The 22,278-nt window shown below is 35.9% G+C and overlaps 1 protein-coding gene across 2 annotated transcripts in view; it reads right to left on the bottom strand.

The window, feature by feature from the left end:
* The window catches only part of DYNC2H1 (dynein cytoplasmic 2 heavy chain 1), a 372,064-nt gene that overhangs the window by 160,708 nt on the left and 189,078 nt on the right, over positions 1–22,278 (bottom strand). For both annotated transcript variants that reach the window (XM_060157926.1, XM_060157925.1), the window contains 5 exons: positions 10,301–10,366; positions 8,073–8,123; positions 7,200–7,277; positions 5,066–5,197; positions 4,010–4,082 (listed from right to left, as the gene is read on the bottom strand). In XM_060157926.1, the coding sequence (XP_060013909.1) occupies positions 4,010–4,082; positions 5,066–5,197; positions 7,200–7,277; positions 8,073–8,123; positions 10,301–10,366 (400 nt within the window). The remainder of the gene's footprint in view (positions 1–4,009; positions 4,083–5,065; positions 5,198–7,199; positions 7,278–8,072; positions 8,124–10,300; positions 10,367–22,278) is intronic.

Raw genomic sequence — 22,278 nt, 5'->3', positions numbered from 1 at the left:
GGAGGGCCTACCAGACTTCTGACCTATAGAACTATGAGATAATAAATGGGTATTGTTCTAAGCTGCTAATTTGCGGCAATTTGTTACAGCAGCAATAGAAAATGAATACACATTTCCTTATGTCCTTCCTTTTCTCTTAGACACAGATGTCACAGGACAGATTGAGCTATGGAAGCAAAGATCATGGGATGGGATGTTAGCATGGATAAGAGAAGTAGAGGAATGTAAAACTAGGAAAGGCTCAAAAAGACTTTTTGATGAAGAACCTTTGAGAAGTTACTGGTTCTTGCAGCTATTGCACCATCTTCTGTGAACATGAGTACCTCAATACACACAGCATAATACTGTGCTCAGAATAATTATTAAATCAGAATTACAGAAGTCAGAATATCTGCATCTGGTAACTGCTATTTTGAAAAAGTAATGCAGTAGACTGTGTTAGTACACAAGGCTTGGTTTGTAGGATTATATTAAAGCAGCATGCCTGAAAGTTTTGAGGCACGTTCTGCTAACTTAAATCTTCAAACCAAAACTACTTTCATAAATGCATCTTTATAAGTTACTATTTTAAAGTTTATAGATTATAAAAAGGATTGCTAAAACTTAATAAGTCTTTCCATATGAATAATGTTTGAGAAATTACATTTGAAATCAAATCTCTAAAATTTGATTAAAAAGATAAGTGCTTGTCATTTTCCAGCAATATGAACTTTTAAAACTTATTCATACAGTAAAACCTCCAATTTTATATAAAAACTGTATTAATAAACCACTTGACCAAATACAAAGTCATCAGGCCATATACCAGTATATATGGCTTTTGCTTAGAAATAGGTAGAGTATAATTTTAGAAGTATATTAAACTTTCAAAGCATTTGAATATGTGCATATCATGAGGTTTTCACTTATGCCATTAAACCTTAAATGTCATTTAACCTAGAGATGAAATAATACAATACAGAAGTATTTCAGAGAGTAGGCAGAGGGTCAAACTACAAATTCAATAAGAAAGGTCATGTGCAATGTGGCACAAAGAGCATATTTTTAAAGACTACATGGGTGAGAAAAGAATAGCCTCCTAAGAACTTCTCTGAAATTGCCTCATTTTACTTAAACTTGCATTAGAGTTATAGGAACAGACAAAAAATATATATAAATGAGCAAGAAATATATCAGTTAGTGTTAAGAAATGGGTAAAGAATTAAAGCAGGTAGATGTGTTGGTACTGATTAAATGGCCCGGAAAGGCCTTTCTGAAAATGCAACGTTAACATCTGAATGATACAGAGGAGCCAACAATTAATAAAAAAGAAAAAACAAACAAAAACAGAGAACAAACAGTGCAAAAGCCCTAAGGTTGTTTTCCCCACGAAGGCACAGTGGCAGGCAAGAAGGAAGCAAGATGAGGTTAGAGAAGAAGGTTGGGGCCAGACTGTGTGGGGCTTTGTAAGCTTATACAGTTGACCCGTAGATAATGCAGGGGGGTTATGGACACTGACCGTCCACAGGCAAAAATCTGACCATAGCTTAGAGTTGACCTTCTGTATCCGTAGTTCCTCTGTATCCACAGTTCCTCCATACCCGGAGTCCCACATATTCAGATTCAACCACCTGTGGATCATGTAGTACTGTAGTATTTACTATTAGAAAAAAATCTGCATAAAAGTGGACCTGCACAGTTCAAAACCATGCTGTTCAAGCATCAATCATATATAAATCTGGAATTCATTTTAAGTGTTTTTTGAAAAGATTTTGGAAATGTTAAGCAAAAAAGAGAGATGATTCGGTTTAAGTTTTTAAAAGCTCACACAGCCTTCTGGAGAGAATGGACTGAAGAGGAAGCGCAAACTGAGGCAGGGAGACCGATGAGGAAAGCGGTCTCTGATTTAACACACACTTACAGTGCCCATGCGCCAGAAGCTGTTTAAGGCACTGGGGCACAACCATGAACAAAACAAAGCTTGTGCCCTCATGTGGCTAATATTCTAGTTGGGGAAAAGGAAATTAATAAACAGGTAAATAACAATATGTCAGATGGTGATAATAGTTAAAATAAACAAGGCAAAGGAGGATATGGAGAGCTGAGGAAAGAGTACATTATTATATAGACAGTGCTCAGAGAAAGTATTAACTTAAAAGATGACAATTGAGAAGAGAAGCAAGGGTGATAACTGGGGGTGGAAATCTGCTGGAAGAAGGAACAGCAAGTGCAAAGGCCTTGAGACTGCAGAAACAAACTTGCAGCACTAGAAAAACAGGAAAAAGGCTACTGTGGTTGTTAAAGATTGAGCAAGGGTGACAGTGGTAGGAGATGAGATCTGAGGGGAAGAAGAGGACCAGAAGAGGTAAGACCCTGTAAGACAATGGAGGGACTCTGAGAAAGATGAGGTGCCATCAGAGAGTTAGAACGGAGAAGTGATATGATCTAACTTACATTTCAAGAGACGCTCTAGCTGCTATGCTGAGAATAAACTGGAAGTGGGAAAGAAAGAAAGCCTGATATAATGGTGGCTTGAAAAAAGTGGTAGATGGTAGTGGAAGTATGAGAAGTAATTAGATTCTCCACATTATGAAGATAGAGCCAAAGCTATGGCAGTAAATGAGGTGAGAGATGATGGTGGTTTGCATTAGGTTGGTAATAATGACACCAAGTAAATGAATTCAGAGTAAGTTTTAGAGTTGGAGCCAAAAGGACTAGCTGGTAGATTGGGTATATGAAGTAACGAAAAGAGAGAAAGGATCACTTCTGGGTTTTTTGTTTTGAGCAACTGAGTGGATCCTAATACAGACAAATCAAAAGTTCTGTATTGGTCATCTGACATTCATAAGAAAACATCAAATGAGCATCTGTATATATGATCCTAGAATTCCACAGCGAGGTTGGGGTTAGAAATAAGAGATATAAAAGTCAGTAATTTACAAATGATATTTAAAGTCAGGAACTGAATGAGGTCATGAAAGAATGTATAATAATGAAAGAAGGGAACCCAGGGCAAGACTGCAGTGGAAGGAAGAATATTCCAACATTTAGAAGGAAGAAAGAATACTCCAACATACAGAGAAGCAACCAATAAAGGAAAGAGAAAAGGAAAATCCTAAAAGGATTGAGAAATGAAAGAGGAAACATAATAATCAAGAGAAGAAAGTGGACAGTGTTTAAAGAAGGAACAAATGGACAACTTTGTTGAGAGATCAAGTAAGATAAAAGCACAGAAGTCACTATTGGAAATAGATATATGGAAGAAGACCTCATTAACCTTAACAAGAGCAATCTTGTGGAACTTTAGGGAGGAAGTACAAATAGAATGAGTTGAAGGTAGAATAAGAGTTGAGGAAATGGATTACTGTGGTCTTTGACTATGGACACACTTTCAGGATATTTTGTTGTAGAAGAAAATAAAGAAATGGGATGAAAGAAAGGGGATAGAGGGTCATGGGCAGCATTTTTAAGACAGGTGATACTAAAATATGTTTGTATACTAACAGAAAGGATCCAGTAAAGAAGGTGAAATTGATGATTCAGGAAAAAGGGATAATGGCAGGAATGAAAAAGGAAAGAGCAAATGGCTGGCCTTTAATTGGAGCAAGGACATTCATTCAGAGTAACAGAAGGGAAAGCAGAATGAGTATGAGTACCATTGTAGGTAGCTGGTAGAACTGTTAGTGGGAAATAAATATTTTCTGTCTTATTGCTTCTATTTTCTCAAAAAATGGTAGTAAAAGGTTACTTCAAGGGACTTCCCTGGCAGTCCAGTGGTTAAGACTCCGTGCTTCCAGTGCAGGGGGTGCGGGTTTGATCCCTGGTAGGGAAACTAAGATCCCACATGCCCCGTGGAGTGGCCAAAATAAAAACAAAAAACCAAAAAAAACAGGTAGAGATTGTAAGATAAGTACGATAAAGGGGAAAAAATGTATAATCTTTCTAAACTAAGGTCAGCATAGAATAAAATGTAAATTAAAAACACATACTTCAGGTCACTGGTCTAGTTCTAGAAAAGAAGTGTACTTACCCAGAGTTTTACATGCAAATAGAGTCATGGCACTTTGCAATCTGTCTGGTCTGAGAGCCTGTACCACAAGAACCTTAAAATAAAGTACAGAGTATTTTTAAATAATAAAGTTCCTATAACAGCTGTAACTAAACAATAATGTTAAATCAAACAAATGTTTACCACAATATTTACTATGCCTAAAACTGTCACAATAGGTATATAAAAAGACACGTCTTTAATAGCCAAAATATTACTAAAATTCATCAGATCTACCATCAAAAGTAAACATCAGCATGTAAGGGTCATAGCGTTAGCTATGTCTTCAGGAACTAATAAAGGGCCCAATGGCCGGTGAAAATAAGGGTATGTAGGTAAAGCATTCTTGGTGACAGCAGTGCAGAAGCATAAAACTCTTAACCAAAATTTTCAAACTACCAATTTTATGCTGAATCATATCTATCTGTTCCTAGATGTTTAAGTTTTCAAATGAAGTTTTTCTCAGTTTTTTTTTTTTTTCATTGTTTTTAAACACACTTGGTGAAACAGAATTCAACAAGGGGCAGAAGCACAGCCAGCAGCCTAGTTAAGAAATATAAATGGAAGGGTCATTTCCTGGAGTGTCAACTCCTGTGTCCTCTCCAACCCAAGACTTTGGTCTAGCCAAAAGACTGAGTGGAACCCACCAGTAGGTTTCATCATTATATTTCAAAACAAAATGGAAAAAAAAAGTTCCCTGTTCCTCACCATAAGGTCTTTTCCTTAGAGAGAACCCTGGGAAAAGAGTGAAGAACCTGTACAATCTATACTTAAACTTATTTCGGTAAGACGTGTTCTCTATTGAGAAATCCCCCTTGGGTCAGAGGCAGAGGAAGTAAGAAAAGCTACAGTGGGAGACACTCTACCCAGAAACGTTGCCAATGATTTCACTGTCTGGACAAGGTGGCAAAAGCAGAAGGCCTTTTCCCACATATGCCCATTAAGGTTATGTGACACCCTAAAGGCAAAGCTTTTATTTAAATGGCTTCTGAGTGACAACAGAAACATTAAATACATTTACGTGTTTAGACAATTTACCTGCTGAAATAAGGAAACTTTCTTTGCAAGAATAGATGGAAACTCTTGCTCACACATTGAATTATGATAATAAGTATGCCACAAAGCTACATCTTCAAAACAGAGGGTCTGATAAAGACTGGGGAGAACAATCTAAAAAATAAAAATAAACATATATACTGAGCTACAAGCAAATATAAATACACATACATACATCCATACTAAATACACACACACACTAAAAAAAGTAAGTGGAAACCAATTATTGATATTTACCATTTGTTTTCTAATTCGTGTTGGCTTATTTAATCACTTCTAGATCAGAAACAGTATGGCAGACTTATCTAATCCAGAATTAAATAAAAGCAAATATTTCCAAAGTAGTACTAAATCAATACTGCAAATTAACAAATCTTTTCTCTATGTAAAACATTTGTACCTATCTCCACCTTGTGGAGAAAAGAATACTTTCATTAAAACCATGTGCAAATTTTAACCATTGCCAGAATGGAGTTCCATGTTAGAGTGCAAAAATATGCCCAGTTTCAAATCTTGACTCTATACTTTCTCAGTGGCCATAAATAAGTGACTATATCACTCTGGGCCTTAGTTTTTTTATCTGTTAAATGAGGACAATAACAGTAGCTCCCTCACAATGTTGAAAATATCTAATGAGATGATCCACTTTCAAATTCTGCATACCTTGAACATAGTAAGTCATCAATAACTGCTGGCTACTCCTACCGTTTTAACCATGTGCTACTGTACCATTAGAATAGTTGTGAAGAAAAGCAGGGAAAGGAAAGGAAGAATGGAAACATATGTTACAGATTTTGAGAGAAGTATATTTGTCTTTCATTCCCCACAAAAACAACACTTTAGCCTGAGTAAAGAACACAGACAGAACTGTTGGGAGTTAGGCTTTTTCTTCCCCATGCCCCCATCCTCACTGCCCAAGTCATACCAGGGGAAGAAACTGTGGGGAGGGGAAAGAGGGAAGGAGAGAAAGAGAGGAAAAAGACACTATATTTGGAAAACCTACATATCAAAGGCATGTAGGAATGTGGTGTCAGAATGCCTTAATTAAAATCATAGTTCCAAAACTTCCCAGCTATTTGATATTGGATAAATTATTTAACCTGTCTACACCTCAGTTTGCTCTTCTCAAAAACAGGCATAATTATGACTTCTTCAATAGGTCATTGTGATAATAAAATAAGTAATGCATCTGAAGTATTTAACATGATGCTTGGCACATAACAGTTCCTCAAAAATATGTATGAAATTGAAAAGAAAATAGGTTCATGCATTTTGCAACTCGCTGCACTGTTTCTTATTTCTCATCTGTAAAAAGAAAGTTAATAATACCTCTCTCTTAAGGTTTGTGTGATAATTGAATAAGATAATTCATTTGAAAATGTTTTATAAACTAAAATGATAATAAAACACTAATGTATATTATAAACTTTCTCTGAATAGGAAAGCCCCCCTTTCCTAAATGTTTTGCATTTCTTTACTTAACAAGAAATTAGTATGTGAAAAAAAGCATCATTATAATTTTTTTTTTTTTTTCCGGTATGTGGGCCTCTCACTGTTGTGGCCTCTCCTGTTGCGGAGCACAGGCTCCAGACACACAGGCTCAGCGGCCATGGCTCATGGACCCAGCCGCTCCACGGCATGTGGGATCTTCCCGGACCGGGGCACGAACCCGTGTCCCCTGCATCGGCAGGCAGACTCTCAACCACTGCGCCACCAGGGAAGCCCCATCATTATAATTTTTAGGTTAACACAGTTAAGATTCTTTTCCAAGTGTAACCTCTCAGTAGATCAATTGTTCAAACAATTTTAACTGTATCATGTTGATTATTATTAAATTTGCTATTAGGAGTTCATGAAATAGTTCAGAGGTCCTGCCCAATAATCCAGAAATCTCTTCAAATTCTCACTATTTTTCATAATTATTGATTTTTTGCATTCTATTAAAATTGTTTAAAGGACTAATCAGAATAATTCTTGGATATTCTTTTACCCAGGGATTTTACATCATTTTCACAAAAATATCAACACTGAGTATGAATAAGTAGCACATAAAAATATAAACAGAAATAACTCAAATACTAAAAAAAATAAATCTCTCATAGTAGAAGAGGAATACCTTTAATGTTGCCACTGCCCAGCTTCTTTCCTGATCAATCCAAGACGGAAGTTGATCACGTATTCTTTGTTGAGAGTCCTTTTTAATAAGAGCAATTATTTTCTTTAGTATATCTGGTAAAACTCAGACTTCAAAAAAATTAAAAATTGACCAGCTAATTTTATGAACACTATTTTGAAAAAAACTCATTCTATGTATTCTTTAATTTTTATCTATTTTACAAGTCAATATGGTAAAATTCTACATAATGTCAGGTACTGGTAAACATTTAGACAAATGTTACATTCATTTTCATAGGGCTTAATCTTTTGTAAAACTTCAGAAAAACTCAAATGTAATAAGAAACTTCCATAGAATTATATTATTTTTAATTATATTTTGCATGTCAGATATAATCTAGGTTTCGCATTACAGTTTGGATAGGTTGCTTTGAAGAATAATATTATCCATTACATTTTTAAATAGAAAATTACTAGAGAAAAAGCTAAATTGAATAAAGTTGTCAAAAGTTAAATGAAGTAATTTTTAACTTTACTTATATAAGAAAATTTTCCTAGTTATGTTACGAGATTTGATCTTCTTCAAATTACAAAAGTGTTCTTGGAACCAAATATATATACACTGAAAAAAAGAAACCATATTAATTTCTTATATTTAATTAATATTCTCAGAATAATACATGTCCTCAAGGACAAAAAAACACATATAGGTCCATTTTCTATTAGGGCAATAGAGGCAAAGATATAGTCCTCTAATTAAAATATAATTTCAACAGTAATTTAAAACTTCTCTCAAGCAAATTATATTTCATGAAATCAAAGCCAGAGTTATTTTCACTAAGAGTGAAATAATAATTTTGTTATTCTAACTTACAGCTTTCCGCAACGTGTCTCCAACAACCACACCTGTAAATGTATCCCATTCCTATTAAATAAAAATATGAGAAACACAAAAAATATTCTAACCATTTAACAAATCTTTTTAAATTTCCCCATAAGACAGCTTACAATTTAGCTTTCTAAAAACATGGAAAAAAATAAAACTCCTTTCATACCTTCCCACTCTACGACATTAACATAAGAATGAGTTCATGTACCATACCAACATAAAACATTAAAACAAAATCTACTAGAATAATTTTAAGACAAAAATAGAACTACAGGGCTTCCCTGGTGGCGCAGTGGTTGAGAGTCCGCCTGCTGATGCAGGGGACACGGGTTCATTCCCCAGTCCAGGAAGATCCCACATGCCGTGGAGCGGCTGGGCCCGTGAGCCGTGGCCACTGAGCCTGCGCGTCCGGAGCCTGTGCTCCACAATGTGAGAGGCCACAACAGTGAGAGGCCCGCGTACCGCAAAAAAAAAAAAAAAAAATAGAACTACATTATACATGTGAGTCTCAACATCTAAAAATTTAAATGTCTTATTCAATTAGCATTTGTCACTACCTTTTATTTTTCCTATTATATACTACTCCTCACTAATAGATAAGCAGTAAGGTGCATACAAAGTTTAAAAATTGTGTATATTGGGAAAAATAGGGAAAAAAAAATAGAACTACATTATACATGTGAGTCTCAACATCTAAAAATTTAAATGTCTTATTCAATTAGCATTTGTCACTACCTTTAATTTTTCCTATTATATACTACTCCTCACTAATAGATAAGCAGTAAGATGCATACAAAGTTTAAAAATTGTGTATATTGGGAAAAATACAGAAAAGTACTACCATTAACTTATCTTTTCCAACATATTGGGAGAAGACTGCCATTACTCCTTTTTTTAAAAAAAACCCATGGAATCAAAATTGATCAAGTGTTACAGAATCTAGAGCTCTTAGAAAATCTATGTCTTCACTCTGGGTTACCCATTCAGATAATTGTGGGCACTACCATATTATTTGTTACACATTGGCCAGCAAATAAAGCCAGGACATATTAAAATTTGAGAGCCATATGGAAAAATTACCAAAGCAACATACTTCCTGCCTCCACCCACTCTGACCACTCATTCTTCCTACTGAAGTTATACAGTCACAAATAAATAAAATACAAATTATCAGTACTACTTTATGTGAGTCAAATAAAACTGTTCTCCTTCCCAATGATAATTTATTTATACTCCAGGAGGGAAAACTAGGGAAAATTAAGTCTTATACAGCAGAACATACTGAGCATGGTGAAAAACATACAGGAGGAGGGAAAGGCATCAAAGTAAATAGTGTAAATAAAAAGAGTCAAGTTAAATTTGGAAGAAACTATACAAGTCAGCCAGAGCATGTGGAGTTAGAGAAAAAGAGAAAACAGTCACATGGAATGGTATGCCTTCTTTTAACTATTCAAATGAGGGGAACCCAGAGCATAGTTACAATCTGACCATAGAGAGTTAAAGGTTACTAGGTCAAAGTGCACTGTCCATATATACTATTTGCTGCCACCCTGGCTACTGAATGCTCACTTTAATGATAATGGCATAATAATGAGAAAAATCACTTACAAATAATTTTTTTAATATTAGAAGCAGGTCAGAGATGGATTACTTAGTTCTATCTTGAAGGAAATTCTTTTCAAGTTTGAGAGGGGGTTATATGGTAGACCAGAAATGAAGTCACAGACAAAAAAAGATAAATTATACATTAAAATATTAACATAAACCTACAGGCTCAAAGAAGGCTTCTGAGAACTGCCCACCCTCTTGCTTCATCTGCTGACTCTGAGCAAGTCAGTGGAGGTAATAAAGAATGTAGTGGCATACCCATATTGTTTAACTTTTTTATATTCATCAGTTCCACTGCTTAGACGAGGGAAATAAGAAGGCTGACTCTTCTGGTGCCCTGGAAAAGTGGACTTGTGTTCAGAAAAATCTAGGTAGCATGGTAAGTTAGAGTTCTTTCCCTGCCTTACCATTGCTTCAGAATACTGGGCTCACCCAAACGAGAGTAGAACTGTAAATCAGCATCTTACACTAAACTTCTAACTAAGTAAAAAATAGATTGACATGTAATTTCTAGCCTTAAGTAACTTCTAATCTAACCATAAGTCCGCCCATTACCAGATTTCTATGCAACTTTTTAAATAATTTTCTCCTTTCCTTCCACTTACATTTTCTTGAAAAAGTTCAGGATGCATGCCTCGAACGAAATGCAAAGCGAACATCAACTGATCAGCCTGAAAAGAATAACAGATGTTATCTTGCTTTTTCTAAATTTGTGTTTTTGGAAAAGCATAGTCCTTAAATTTTGGTTCACAAAATCTGTATTCTGTCATCTAATAATCTACTTTTATCATCTACATATGACAACTCTTCTAAGCTGGGGATGAGAGTACAGAGAGAGTGCTAACACTTTTAGAGACAGTGCTAAGGATTAATCAGTATGTACATCTCATTTAAAAAAAACAGATTTAACTAGCTGAAATATGATTGTGAGGTTTAGATTAGTCATTACTAACCAGATCAACCTTTTGGATTAGTAATCTTCGATTTGTCAGTATGTTATATTCTCCTGAATACTCTGTATGCCCCTAAATCAAGAAACTTCACTTCTAGAAATTTATGCAGGGGATCAAAAATGTACTCCTAGAGAAGAAATAAGCATATTCATTGCAAGGTTTTTAAAATGTTTATTTATTTATTTGGCTGTGCCAGGTCTTAGTCACAGCACATGGGATCTTCACTGTGGCACGTGGGATCTTCAGCGTAGCATGCGAGATCTTCGTTGCATCATGCGGGGTCTTTGGTTGTGGCATGAGGACTCTTAGTTGCGGCATGTGAACTCTTAGTTGCGGCATGCATGTAGGATCTAGTTCCCTGCCCAGGGATCAAACCCAGGCCCCCTACATTGGGAGCATGGAGCCTTAACCACTGGACCAGCAGGGAAGTCCCGCAAGGCTTTTTATAATGGAGGGAAAACTGAAATAAATGTTCAAAAGTCTATCATGAATAACAGTCAAATCAAAGTGTATAGCATAGCTCATATTGTTTATTTAAACAAATATGTTTATATAAACAGATATGGATATATATCTGCAAAAGAAATTAGAAATAGATATCAAAATTTTTATCAGTGATTTATTTTTGAGATTACAGGTTATTTTTATTTCATTATTTTTTCTTAGGTGTATTTTGCAAACTTTCTAAAATAAGCTTATATCATTTCCGTAAAAAAAAAAAAAACAGCAACCAGTTTACTAACAAAACCATCTGCTCAAGCACCATCTTTCCTACCAAGTTCTAATTCAAACTTTATTTAGCTTTTCCCATATTGTAAATAATACTTTATTCGTATAATATTATATCTGTGCATGCTTATAAACCTACAGATAAATATAAGGATATTACAATACAATATATGCAAAAGATATGCTCAACAAAAAAAGATCCTCCTGTAAATACTACCAGGAAGTGATCTCTTTGCCTGCAAGAAAACCACCCCTCTGTTGGAAAAATCCAGTGTCTTGAATAATACAATACAAAATAATAATTTATTTTATAAAAGTATATATTGGGGGCTTCCCTGGTGGCGCAGTAGTTGAGAGTCCGCCTGCCGATGCAGGGGACACGGCTTCGTGCCCCCGTCCGGGAAGATCCCACATGCCGTGGAGCGGCTGGGCCTGTGAGCCATGGCCGCTGAGCCTGCGCGAACAGAGCGTGTGCTCCGCAACGGGAGAGGCCACAACAGTGAGAGGGGCCCACGTACCACAAAAAAAAAAAAAAAAAAAGTATATATTGGGTATGTTTGTGTGTGTATATATACATATAAATATATATATATATAGAGAGAGAGCAAGTACTCAATAAATATGTATTAAGTGAATAACTAAAAAACAAACATATGTTCACAACTACAACATAGTCAATGACTGAAAATAAAGCATAAAAACTGGAAGCAGATGGCCATCACTCAGGTATGAGAAAAACAGTTACAACCAACTACAGTGTATATAAAATAGCTACCATGTGGCTTAAAATACATAAAAAGCAAGGCATATCATTGGGAGAGATGTGTAATATTCTTTGGAATTAGAAGGTTAGAATTCAGGATTGGCTGGAGACTTTGTTGGTGGTCCAATGGTTAAGAATCTGTCTTGCAATGCACTGGACACCGGTTCAGTCCCTGGTCGGGGAACTAAGATCCCACATGCCGCGAGGCAACTAAGCCCGCGTGCCACAACTACTGAGCCCACATACTCTGGAGCCCGTGCATCACAACTAGAGAGAAGCCTGTGCACTGCACTGAAGAGCCCACTCTCCACAATGAAAGATCCTGCATGCCACAATTAAGACCCAATGCATCCAAAAAATAAATAAGTAAATATAAAAAAAGAGAATATTAAAAAAAGGAATTCAGGTTTGGGATTGAACAGTAGCTAGCTGTATAAGGCAGTAAGTTGCTTATTTTACACACTAACAAATATTGTAAATGATTATAATAGCATCCCTCAGCTAAGGTAAAGAAATAATGATTAAGATAAACAAGACAATAAATGTATTACTTTGAAGGCTTTATCACTTAATAATACAGTTAATTCTTTTTTACACACATATAATGCACACTTTTAATACATTTTATACATTTATTTAGCCATTTCTTTCTTTGCACTAAGGAAGAGTAATGTAGTCTCTAGTGTTAGTGGAGAGAAGAGAAGGCTCTACAACTCTCTGAGCCCCAGATTATCCACTGGAGTCAATGAACTATTTTATTGATTATTACTGAGCCAAGCTCTAAAATGTTGGCAAAAAATAGGCACATATTATGTAGTCAATAAATGGGTAATGGTGGTCATCCTTTTCTTTGTTTTCTAGTCACAGAAGACATCCTGACCTTAGGGATAAGCCTATAATCAAGTTGGCCCAATCTCAATATATCGTGCCACGTGATGCAGGGACAACATCCCCAGGAGAACAAACGGCGGGCCTCAGGCTGTTGCAATGTCATGCTTTATATTTGTTTAGTATTTAGAGTTTATTATCATTGGTAGATGGTACAAGGGATGCCATATGACCTAAGCCAGGCAAACCAGGATCATCTTCTATGATTTTCCAACTGGGAGATGGCAGAAGAAAGCTGTTTATGGTAGCTGTCTGGTTGCCTAGCTGTACCAATGAATTCCTTTAGCCATAAGAATTTAACAATGATTTTATAATGAGGAACAATGATAATTCAAGAATAAACATAAAATTATAGTTTACTGAGAGACAGAGGACACATTCCCAATTACCCTGAGGTAAAATCAAGAATGAACTAATTAAGCTTAAGGATTATCTGAATATTTGTTTCAAAAAAAACCTGTCAATAACCAGAGTTTAGAAAACATTTTGGACCTATAATATCCTTGATCTTCCGAGCTTATGAGTTGGAAAATTTGGGTGTTTTAAGTTCAATTTATTTCAGTATGCTTGGGTTCTGTTACAAAATAATTTAATATCAAGAGAACATAATAAACAAAATTTCAGCTGATTATCTACATAATTAACTAGCTGAATGAAGAAAAACAGTAAGAGACAGTAGACCACTGGATGGTATATGTCAGCCACATATTCCATACCATGCCATCACACACACATCATACTCTAGTAAAAATTCAAAAAGAGTGAGACTATTAGAGAAGGATTAATACAATATGAGAGAATCTTAAAGTCAACTTTATACCTGATAAGAAGTTCACATTTCCAAACGTAATGGTTTGTTTTAACCACATTCTATTACCAAGACATATTTGGCATCATGCAAAATGGGTTTGAATTCTAGCTCCAACACCCACTACATCTGAGTAACCTAGAGAAAGGTTAAAGCTCTAAATCTCGGCTTCTTCCTTTATATAATAGAATTGTTGTGGGAATTAATTAACAATGTGTTAAAGCACTTAGTGCCTAGAACACTGTAAGTCTTAAAAGGTGACAGATAGTAACTATCTGCTTTACAGTAAAAAGATATAGTACGTAATATTGGAAAGGAAATTTATTTCAAAAATATTCCATAAATCCCACAAATCTCAGAGACTAAGAAGCAGTAGAAACTATAATTCATTCATTTTTCTACCGTATAATATTCATTGCTTTCAAATATGTTTAATGAAAAGTCTAAGTAGATGTTACCATATGAAGAAAAATCTTGTTTTAATCTCAAAGAAGTTGATATAGGATAGAACTTAGGCAGTCACACTTGTGCTTGAAGCTAAATCATACATTTTAAAAAAGAATTCCATGCATATTTACCTATACTTCCAGAAACTCTAAAGGGTTAGATACAATACTAAAAGTTTCAAAGTTATCAAAGCAGAAGAAAATTATCTAAATTACCAAGATTCATTTTAATAACCACAGTTTATAAAATTTCTAAACACCCAACCAGAGAACTTCCATGTTTTTATTATAAGAAAACACATTTTGATAGGAAAAATACCATAATTCAAATTAAATGAGATGTAAGATAAATACAATCATGAGATGCTATAATTATTTTATTTGTAAAACATAATATTCATCTGAATTTTAATCAATCAACTAGCAAATTCATTTGAAGAAAGAGGCAAGGTGAGCTGCATAGGCATAAAGCTTAGAAGGACTTTGCATGAAAAACTTCTATTTATACATAACCAGACATTCTTCCTATACCATTTCAAATCTTTTAGACAATACTTCCATAAGGGGAAACAATAAGAATCATATGGTCTCACAACATTTTCTTTAACCCGTTTCTGTACTCGCCCAATATAGTTGGAAATTATTTAATACGCTAACAAATTCCATTATTTTGTATCTATTTGAAACAATAAACTGTGATGAAGAAATGATATGTAAAGGTACTAACTTGTACATAGGTTTACTATAATCATCATAAGTTTGGGGAAACCAAATGTGCTACTTATCCTATCATTGTCTAAGGTACTTACGTTACTGAAATAAACACTTTTGAACTCATGAATAGAAAGAATGATATAGCTAATAATCTAAACTGAAAGTACTAGACAATTTTCCCCATTTGGTTTAGTTCATTAAAAGTCTAAATTTTCTGATATAAAACAAGTCAATCATTTTTCTGTTCCAGGTCAAGATGCTTTCAGTTCAATGTGATGTGAATACTAATAATTCTCTCTCTATTTCAAGAGTCTATTGTTGTCACACTGCTCTCACTAATACAACAGCAAAACCAGCATTAGAGAAGCTCTGGCAGTCAGTTTAACGTAACGCTGACTGCTAAAAACCGAAAACCTTTCACTAAAATATAAAATTGGTTCCATCCTAAGTAAGGTTAGAGTGCTAAATCTTGAGAAATGCACCTCAGTTTTACAATTAATGTGCTTTCTGAATTTTTATTCACCACTGAAACTCTATGGAATGCTGAATTCAAGATGAATAGATTTAATATCACTCCTATAGAAATACAAACTTTACAAAACAGATATTCCATTATCAATTAAAAACATGTCTTAAGAGACCTTCAAGATGGCAGAGGAGTAAGATGTGGAAATCACCTTCCTCCACACAAATATATCAGAAATAAAACTATATGTGGAACAACTCCTACAGAACACCTACTGAATGCTGGCAGAAGACCTCAGACTTCCCAAAAGTCAAAAAACTCCCCATGTACCTGCGTAAGGCAAAAGAAAAAAAAAAAAAAAACAGAGACAAAAACAATAGGGACAGGACCTGCACCTCTGGGAAGGAGCTGTGAAGGAGGAAAAGTTTCCACACACTACAAAGCCCCTTCACTGGCAGAGACAGGGCGGGTGCTGGTGGGGAAGCTTTGGAGCCATGCAGCAATAAGGGTGCAGAGGGCAAAGCGGAAAGATTCCCGCACAGGGGATCGGTGCCGACCAGAACTCACCAGGCTGAGAGGTTTGTCTGCTCACCCGCTGGGATGGGTCGGGGCTGGGAGCTGAGGCTCGGGCTTCGGAGGTCAGATCCCAGGGAGAGGACTGGGGTTGGCTGCGTGAACACAGCCTGAATGGGGCTAGTGCACCACAGCTAGCCAGGAGGGTGTCCAAGAAAAAGTATGGACCTGCCTAAGAGGCAAGAGACCATTGTTTCGGGGTGCGTGAAGAGAAGGGATTCAGAGCACCGCCTAAACAAGCTCCAGAGATGTGCAAAAGCCACGGCTATCAGCGTGGACACCACAGACAGGCATGAAATGCAAACGCTGCTGCTGCACCCACCAAGAAACCTGTGTGCAAGCACAGGTCACTATCCACACCTCCCCTCCCCAGAGCCTGTGCAGCCCACCACTGCCAGGGTCACGTGATGCAGGGACAACATCCCCAGGAGAACAAACGGCGGGCCTCAGGCTGTTGCAACGTCATGCTTTATATTTGTTTAGTATTTAGAGTTTATTATCATTGGTAGATTTGTTTATTGATTTGGTTGCTCTCTTCCTTTTTATATATATATATTTTTTTTTCCTTTTTCTCTTTTTGTGAGTATATATGTACATGCTTCTTTGTGTGACTTTTGCCTGTATAGCTTTGCTTTTACCATTTGTCCTAGGGTTCTGTCTGTCCATTTTTTTTTTATTTTTTTATTTTTTAGCATAGCTTTTAGCACTTGTTCTGATTGGTAGAATTGTTTTTGGTTTGGTTGCTCTTTTCTTTCTTTCTTTCTTTTTTTCCTTTTTTCTCTCTTTTTTTTTTACAACTTTTTAACTTTTTTAATAATTATATTTTATTCTAATAACTTTATGCTATTTTATTATTTTATATTTTCTTTCTTTCTTTCTTTTTTTCTCCCTTTTCTTCTGAGCCATGTGACTGACAGGGTATTGGTGCTCCAGCCGGGTGTCAGGCCTGTGCCTCTGAGGTGGGAGAGCCGAGTTCAAGACACTGGTCTACCAGAGACCTCCTGGCTCCATGTAATATCGAACGGCAAAAGCTCTCCCAGAGATCACCATCTCAACGACCAGCAACCTACAGTGCTTGACACCTACACCAAACAACTAGCAAGACAGGAATACAACCCCACCCATTAGCAGAAAGCTGCCTAAAATCATAAAAAGGTCACAGACATGCCAAAACACACCACCAGATGCGGTTTTGCCCAGCAGAAAGACAAGATCCAGTCTCATCCACCGAACACAGGCACTAGTCTCCTCCACCAGGAAGCCTACACAACCCACTGAACCAACCTTAGCCACTGGAGGAAGACACCAAAAACAACAGGAACTACGAACCTGCAGCCTGCGAAAGGAGACCCCAAACACAGTAAGTTAAGCAAAATGCGAAGACAGAGAAACACATAGCAGGTGAAAGAGCAAGGTAAAATCCCACTAGACCAAACAGATGAAGAAGAAATAGGCCTGAAAAAGAATTCAGAGTAATGATAGTAAAGATGATCCAGAATCTTGGAAATAGAATGAAGAAAATACAAGAAACATTTAACAAGGACCTAGAAGAACTAAAGAACAAACAAACAATGATGAACAACACAATAAATGAAATTAAAAATTCTCTAGAATAGATCAATAGCAGAATTACTGAGGCAGAAGAACGGATAAGTGACCTGGAAGATAAAATAGTGGAAATAACTACCATAGAGCAGAATAAAGAATAAAGAAAAAAGAATGAAAAGAATTGAGGACAGTCTTAGAGACCTACAGGACAATATTAATTGCACCAGCATTTGAATTACTGGGGTCGCAAAGAAGAAAAAGAGAAAAAGAAAGGGACTGAGAAAATATTTGAAGTGATTATAGTTGAAAATTTCCCTAATATGGGATAGGAAAAGGTCAAGTTCAGGAAGCACAGAGAGTCCCATACAGGAAAAATACAAGGAGAAACACACCAAGACACATATTAATCAAACTATCAAAAATTAAACACAAAGAAAAAATATTAAAAGCAGCAAGGGAAAAACAAGAAATAACATACAAGGGAATCTCCATAAGGTTAACAGCTGATCCTTCAGCAAAAACTCTGCAAGTCAGAAGGGAGTAGCAAGACATTTTTAAAGCAATGAAAGGGAAGAACTTACAAACGAGACTACTCTACACAGCAAGGATCTCATTCAGATTCGATGGAGAAATTAAAACCTCTACAGACAAGCAAAAGCTAAGAGAACACAGCATCACCAAAACAGCTTTAAAACAAATGCTAAAGGAAATTCTCTAGGCAGGGAAAACAAGAGAAGAAAAAGAACTACAATGGCACACCCAAAACAATTAAGAAAATGGTAACAGAAACATACATATCAATAATTACCTTAAATGTAAAAGGATTAAATGCTCCAACCAAAAGACACAGACTGGCTGAATGGAAACAAAAACAAGACCCGCATATGTGCTGTCTACAAAAGACCCATTTCAGACCTACGGACACATACAGACTGAAAGTGAGGGGATGAAAAAAGATATTCCATGCAAATGCAAATCAAAAGAAAGCTGGAGTAGCAATTCTCATATCAGATAAAATAGACTTTAAAATAATGACTATTACAAGAGACAAAGAAGGACACTACATAATTATCAAGGGATCAATCTAAGAAAAAGATATAACAACTGTAAAAATTTATGCATCCAACATAGGAGCACCTCAATACATGAGGCAAATGGTAACAGCTATAAAAGGGAAAATCCCCAGAGGAGGGGACTTTAACACACTGCTATCGCCAATGGACAGATCATCCAAAATGAAATTAAATAAGGAAACAAAAGCTTTAAATGATACACTAAACAAGATGGACTTAATTGGTATTTATAGGACATTCCATCTAAAACAACAGAATACACTTTCTTCTCAAGTGCTCATGGAACATTCTCCAAGACAGATGATATCTTGGGTCACAAATCAAGCCTTGATAAATTTAAGAAAATTGAAATAGTATCAAGTATCTTTTCTGACCACAACGCTATGAGACTAGATATCAATTACAGAAAAAATCTGTAAAAAATAAAAACACATGGAGGCTAAACAATACACTACTTAATAACCAAGAGATCACTAAAGAAATCAAAGAGGAAATTTAAAAAATACCTAGAAACAAATGACAATGAAAGCACAACCACCCAAAACCTGTGGGATGAAGCAAAAGCAGTTCTAAGAGGGAAGATTATAGCAATACAATCCTACCTCAAGAAACAAGAAACATCTCAAATAAACAACATAACCTTACATCTAAAGCAATTAGAGAAAGAAGAAAAAAAAACTCCACAGAAGTAAAGAAATCATAAAGATCAGATCAGAAATAATAATAAACAGAAACAAAGGAAACAATAGCAAAGATCAGTAACACTAAAAGCTTGCTCTTTGAGAAGATAAACAAAATTGATAAACCATTAGACAGACTCATCAAGAAAAAAGGGGGTAGACTCAAATCAACAGAATTAGACATGAAAAAGGAGAAGTAACAACTGACACGGCAGAAACACAGAGGATCATGACAGATTACTACAAGCAACTATATGCCAATATAATGGAAAACCTGGAAGAAATGGACAAATTCTTAGAAAAGCACAACCTTCCAAGACTGAACCAGGAAGAAACAGAAAATATAAACAGACCATTCACAAGCACTGAAATTGAGACTGTGAAAAAGAATCTTCCAGCAAACAAAAGCCCAGGACCAGATGGCTTCACAGGCGAATTCTATCAAACATTTAGAGAAGAGCTAACACCTATCCTTCTCAAACTCCTCCAAAATATAGCAGATGGAGGAACACTCCCAAACTCATTCTACAATGCCACCATCACCCTGACACCAAAACTAGACCAAGATGTCACAAAGAAAGAAAACTACAGGCCAATATCACTAATGAACATAGATGCAAAAATCCTCAACAAGATATTAGCAAACAGAATCCAACAGCACATTAAATGGATCATACACCATGATCAAGTGGGGTTTATCCCAGAAATGAAAGGAGTCTTCAATATACACAAATCAATGTGAGAAACCATACTAACAAACTGAAGGAGAAAAAACGATATGATCATCTCAATAGATGCAGAGTAAGCTTTCAACAAAATTCAACAGCCATTTACGATAAAAACTCTCTAGAAAGTAGGCAGAGTGGGAACTTACCTCAACATAATAAAGGCCATATATGACAAACCCACAGCCAACATCATTCTCAATGGTGAAAAACTGAAACCATTACCACTAAGATCAGGAACAAGACAAGGTTGTCGACTCTCAGCACTATTATTCAACACAGTTTTGGAAGTTTTAGCCACAGCAATCAGAGAAGAAAAAGAAATAAAATGAATCCAATTTGGAAAAAAGAAGAAGTAAAACTGTCACTGTTTGCAGATGACATGATACTATATAGAGAATTCTAAAGATGCTACGAGAAAACTACTAGAGCTAATCAACAAATTTAGCAAAGTAGCAGGATACAAAGTTAATGCACAGATATCTCTTGCATTCCTATACACTAATGATTAAAAATCTGAAACTGAAATCAAGAAAACACTCCCATTTGCCACTGCAACAGAAAAAATAAAATACCTAGGAATAAACCTACCTAAGGAGACAAAAGACCTGTATGCAGAAAACTATAAGACACTGATGAAAGAAATTAAAGATGATACAAACAGATGGAGAGATATAACATGTTCTTGGATTGGAAGAATCAATATTGTGAAAATGACTCTACTACCCAAAGCAATCTATAGATTCAATGCAATCCCTATCAAACTACCAATGGCATTATTCACAGAACTAGAACAAAAGGTTTCACAATTTGTATGGAAACACGAAAGACCCCGAATAGCCGAAGCAATCTTGAGAAAGAAAAACCAAGCTGGAGGAATCAGGCTCCCTGTCTTTAGACTATACTACAAAGCTACAGCAATCAAGACAGTATGGTACTGGCACAAAAACAGAAATATAGATCAATGGAACAGGATAGAAAGCCCAGAGATAAACCCACGCACATATAGTCACCGTATCTTTGATAAAGGAGGTAACAATATACAATGGAGAAAAGACAGCCTCTTCAATACATGGTGCTGGGAAAACTGGACAGCTACATGTAAAAGAATGAAACTAGAACACTCCCTAACACCATACACAAAAATAAACTCAAAATGGATTAGAGATCTAAATATAAGGCCAGACACTATAAAACTCTTAGAGGAAACCTTAGGCAGAACACTGTATGAAATAAATCACAGCAAGATCCTTTATGACCCACCTCCTAGAGAAATGGAAATAAAAACAAAAATAAACAAATCGGACCTAATGAACCTGAAAAGCTTTTGTAACAGCAAAGGAAACCATAAACAAGATGAAAAGACAACCCTCAGAATGGGAGAAAATATTTGCAAATGAAGCAACTGACAAAGGATTAACCTCCAAAATTTACAAGCAGCTCATGCAGCTTAATATAAAAACAAAAAAAAAAAACAATCCAAAAATGGTCAGAAGACCTAAATAGACATTTCTCCAAAGAAGATATACAGACTGCCAACAAACACATGAAAGAATGCTCAACATCATTCATCATTAGAGAAATGCAAATCAAAACTACAATGAGATATCATCTCACACCTGTCAGAATGGCCATCATCAAAAAATCTAGAAGCAATAAATGCTGGAGAGGGTGTGGAGAAAAGGAACACTCTTGCACTGCTGGTGGGAATGTGAACTGGTACAGGCACTATGGAGAACAGTATGGAGGTTCCTTAAAAAACTACAAATAGAACTACCATATGACCCAGCAATCCTACTACTGGGCATATACCCTGAGAAAACCATAATTCAATAAGAGTCATGTACCAAAATGTTCATTGCAGCTCTATTTACAATAGCCTGGAGATGGAAACAACCTAAGCGTCCATCATCGAATGAATGGATAAAGAAGATGTGGCACGTATATACAATGGACTATTACTCAGCCATAAAAAGAAACGAAATTGAGCTATTTGTAATGAGGTGGATGGACCTAGAGTCTGTCATACAGAGTGAAGTAAGTCAGAAAGAGAAAGACAAATACCGTATGCTAACACATATATATGGAATTTAAGAAAAAAAAAATGTCATGAAGAACCTAGGGGTAAGACAGGAATAAAGACACAGACCTACTAGAGAATGGACTTGAGGAAATGGGAAGGGGGAAAGGTAAGCTGTGACAAAGCGAGAGAGTGGC

This window comes from Lagenorhynchus albirostris, chromosome 9, assembly GCF_949774975.1.
Source record: "Lagenorhynchus albirostris chromosome 9, mLagAlb1.1, whole genome shotgun sequence".
NCBI classification, from domain to species: Eukaryota; Metazoa; Chordata; class Mammalia; order Artiodactyla; family Delphinidae; genus Lagenorhynchus; species Lagenorhynchus albirostris.
The sequence above is the reverse complement of the archived record's forward strand: the minus strand, read 5'-3'. Positions and strand labels throughout refer to the sequence as shown.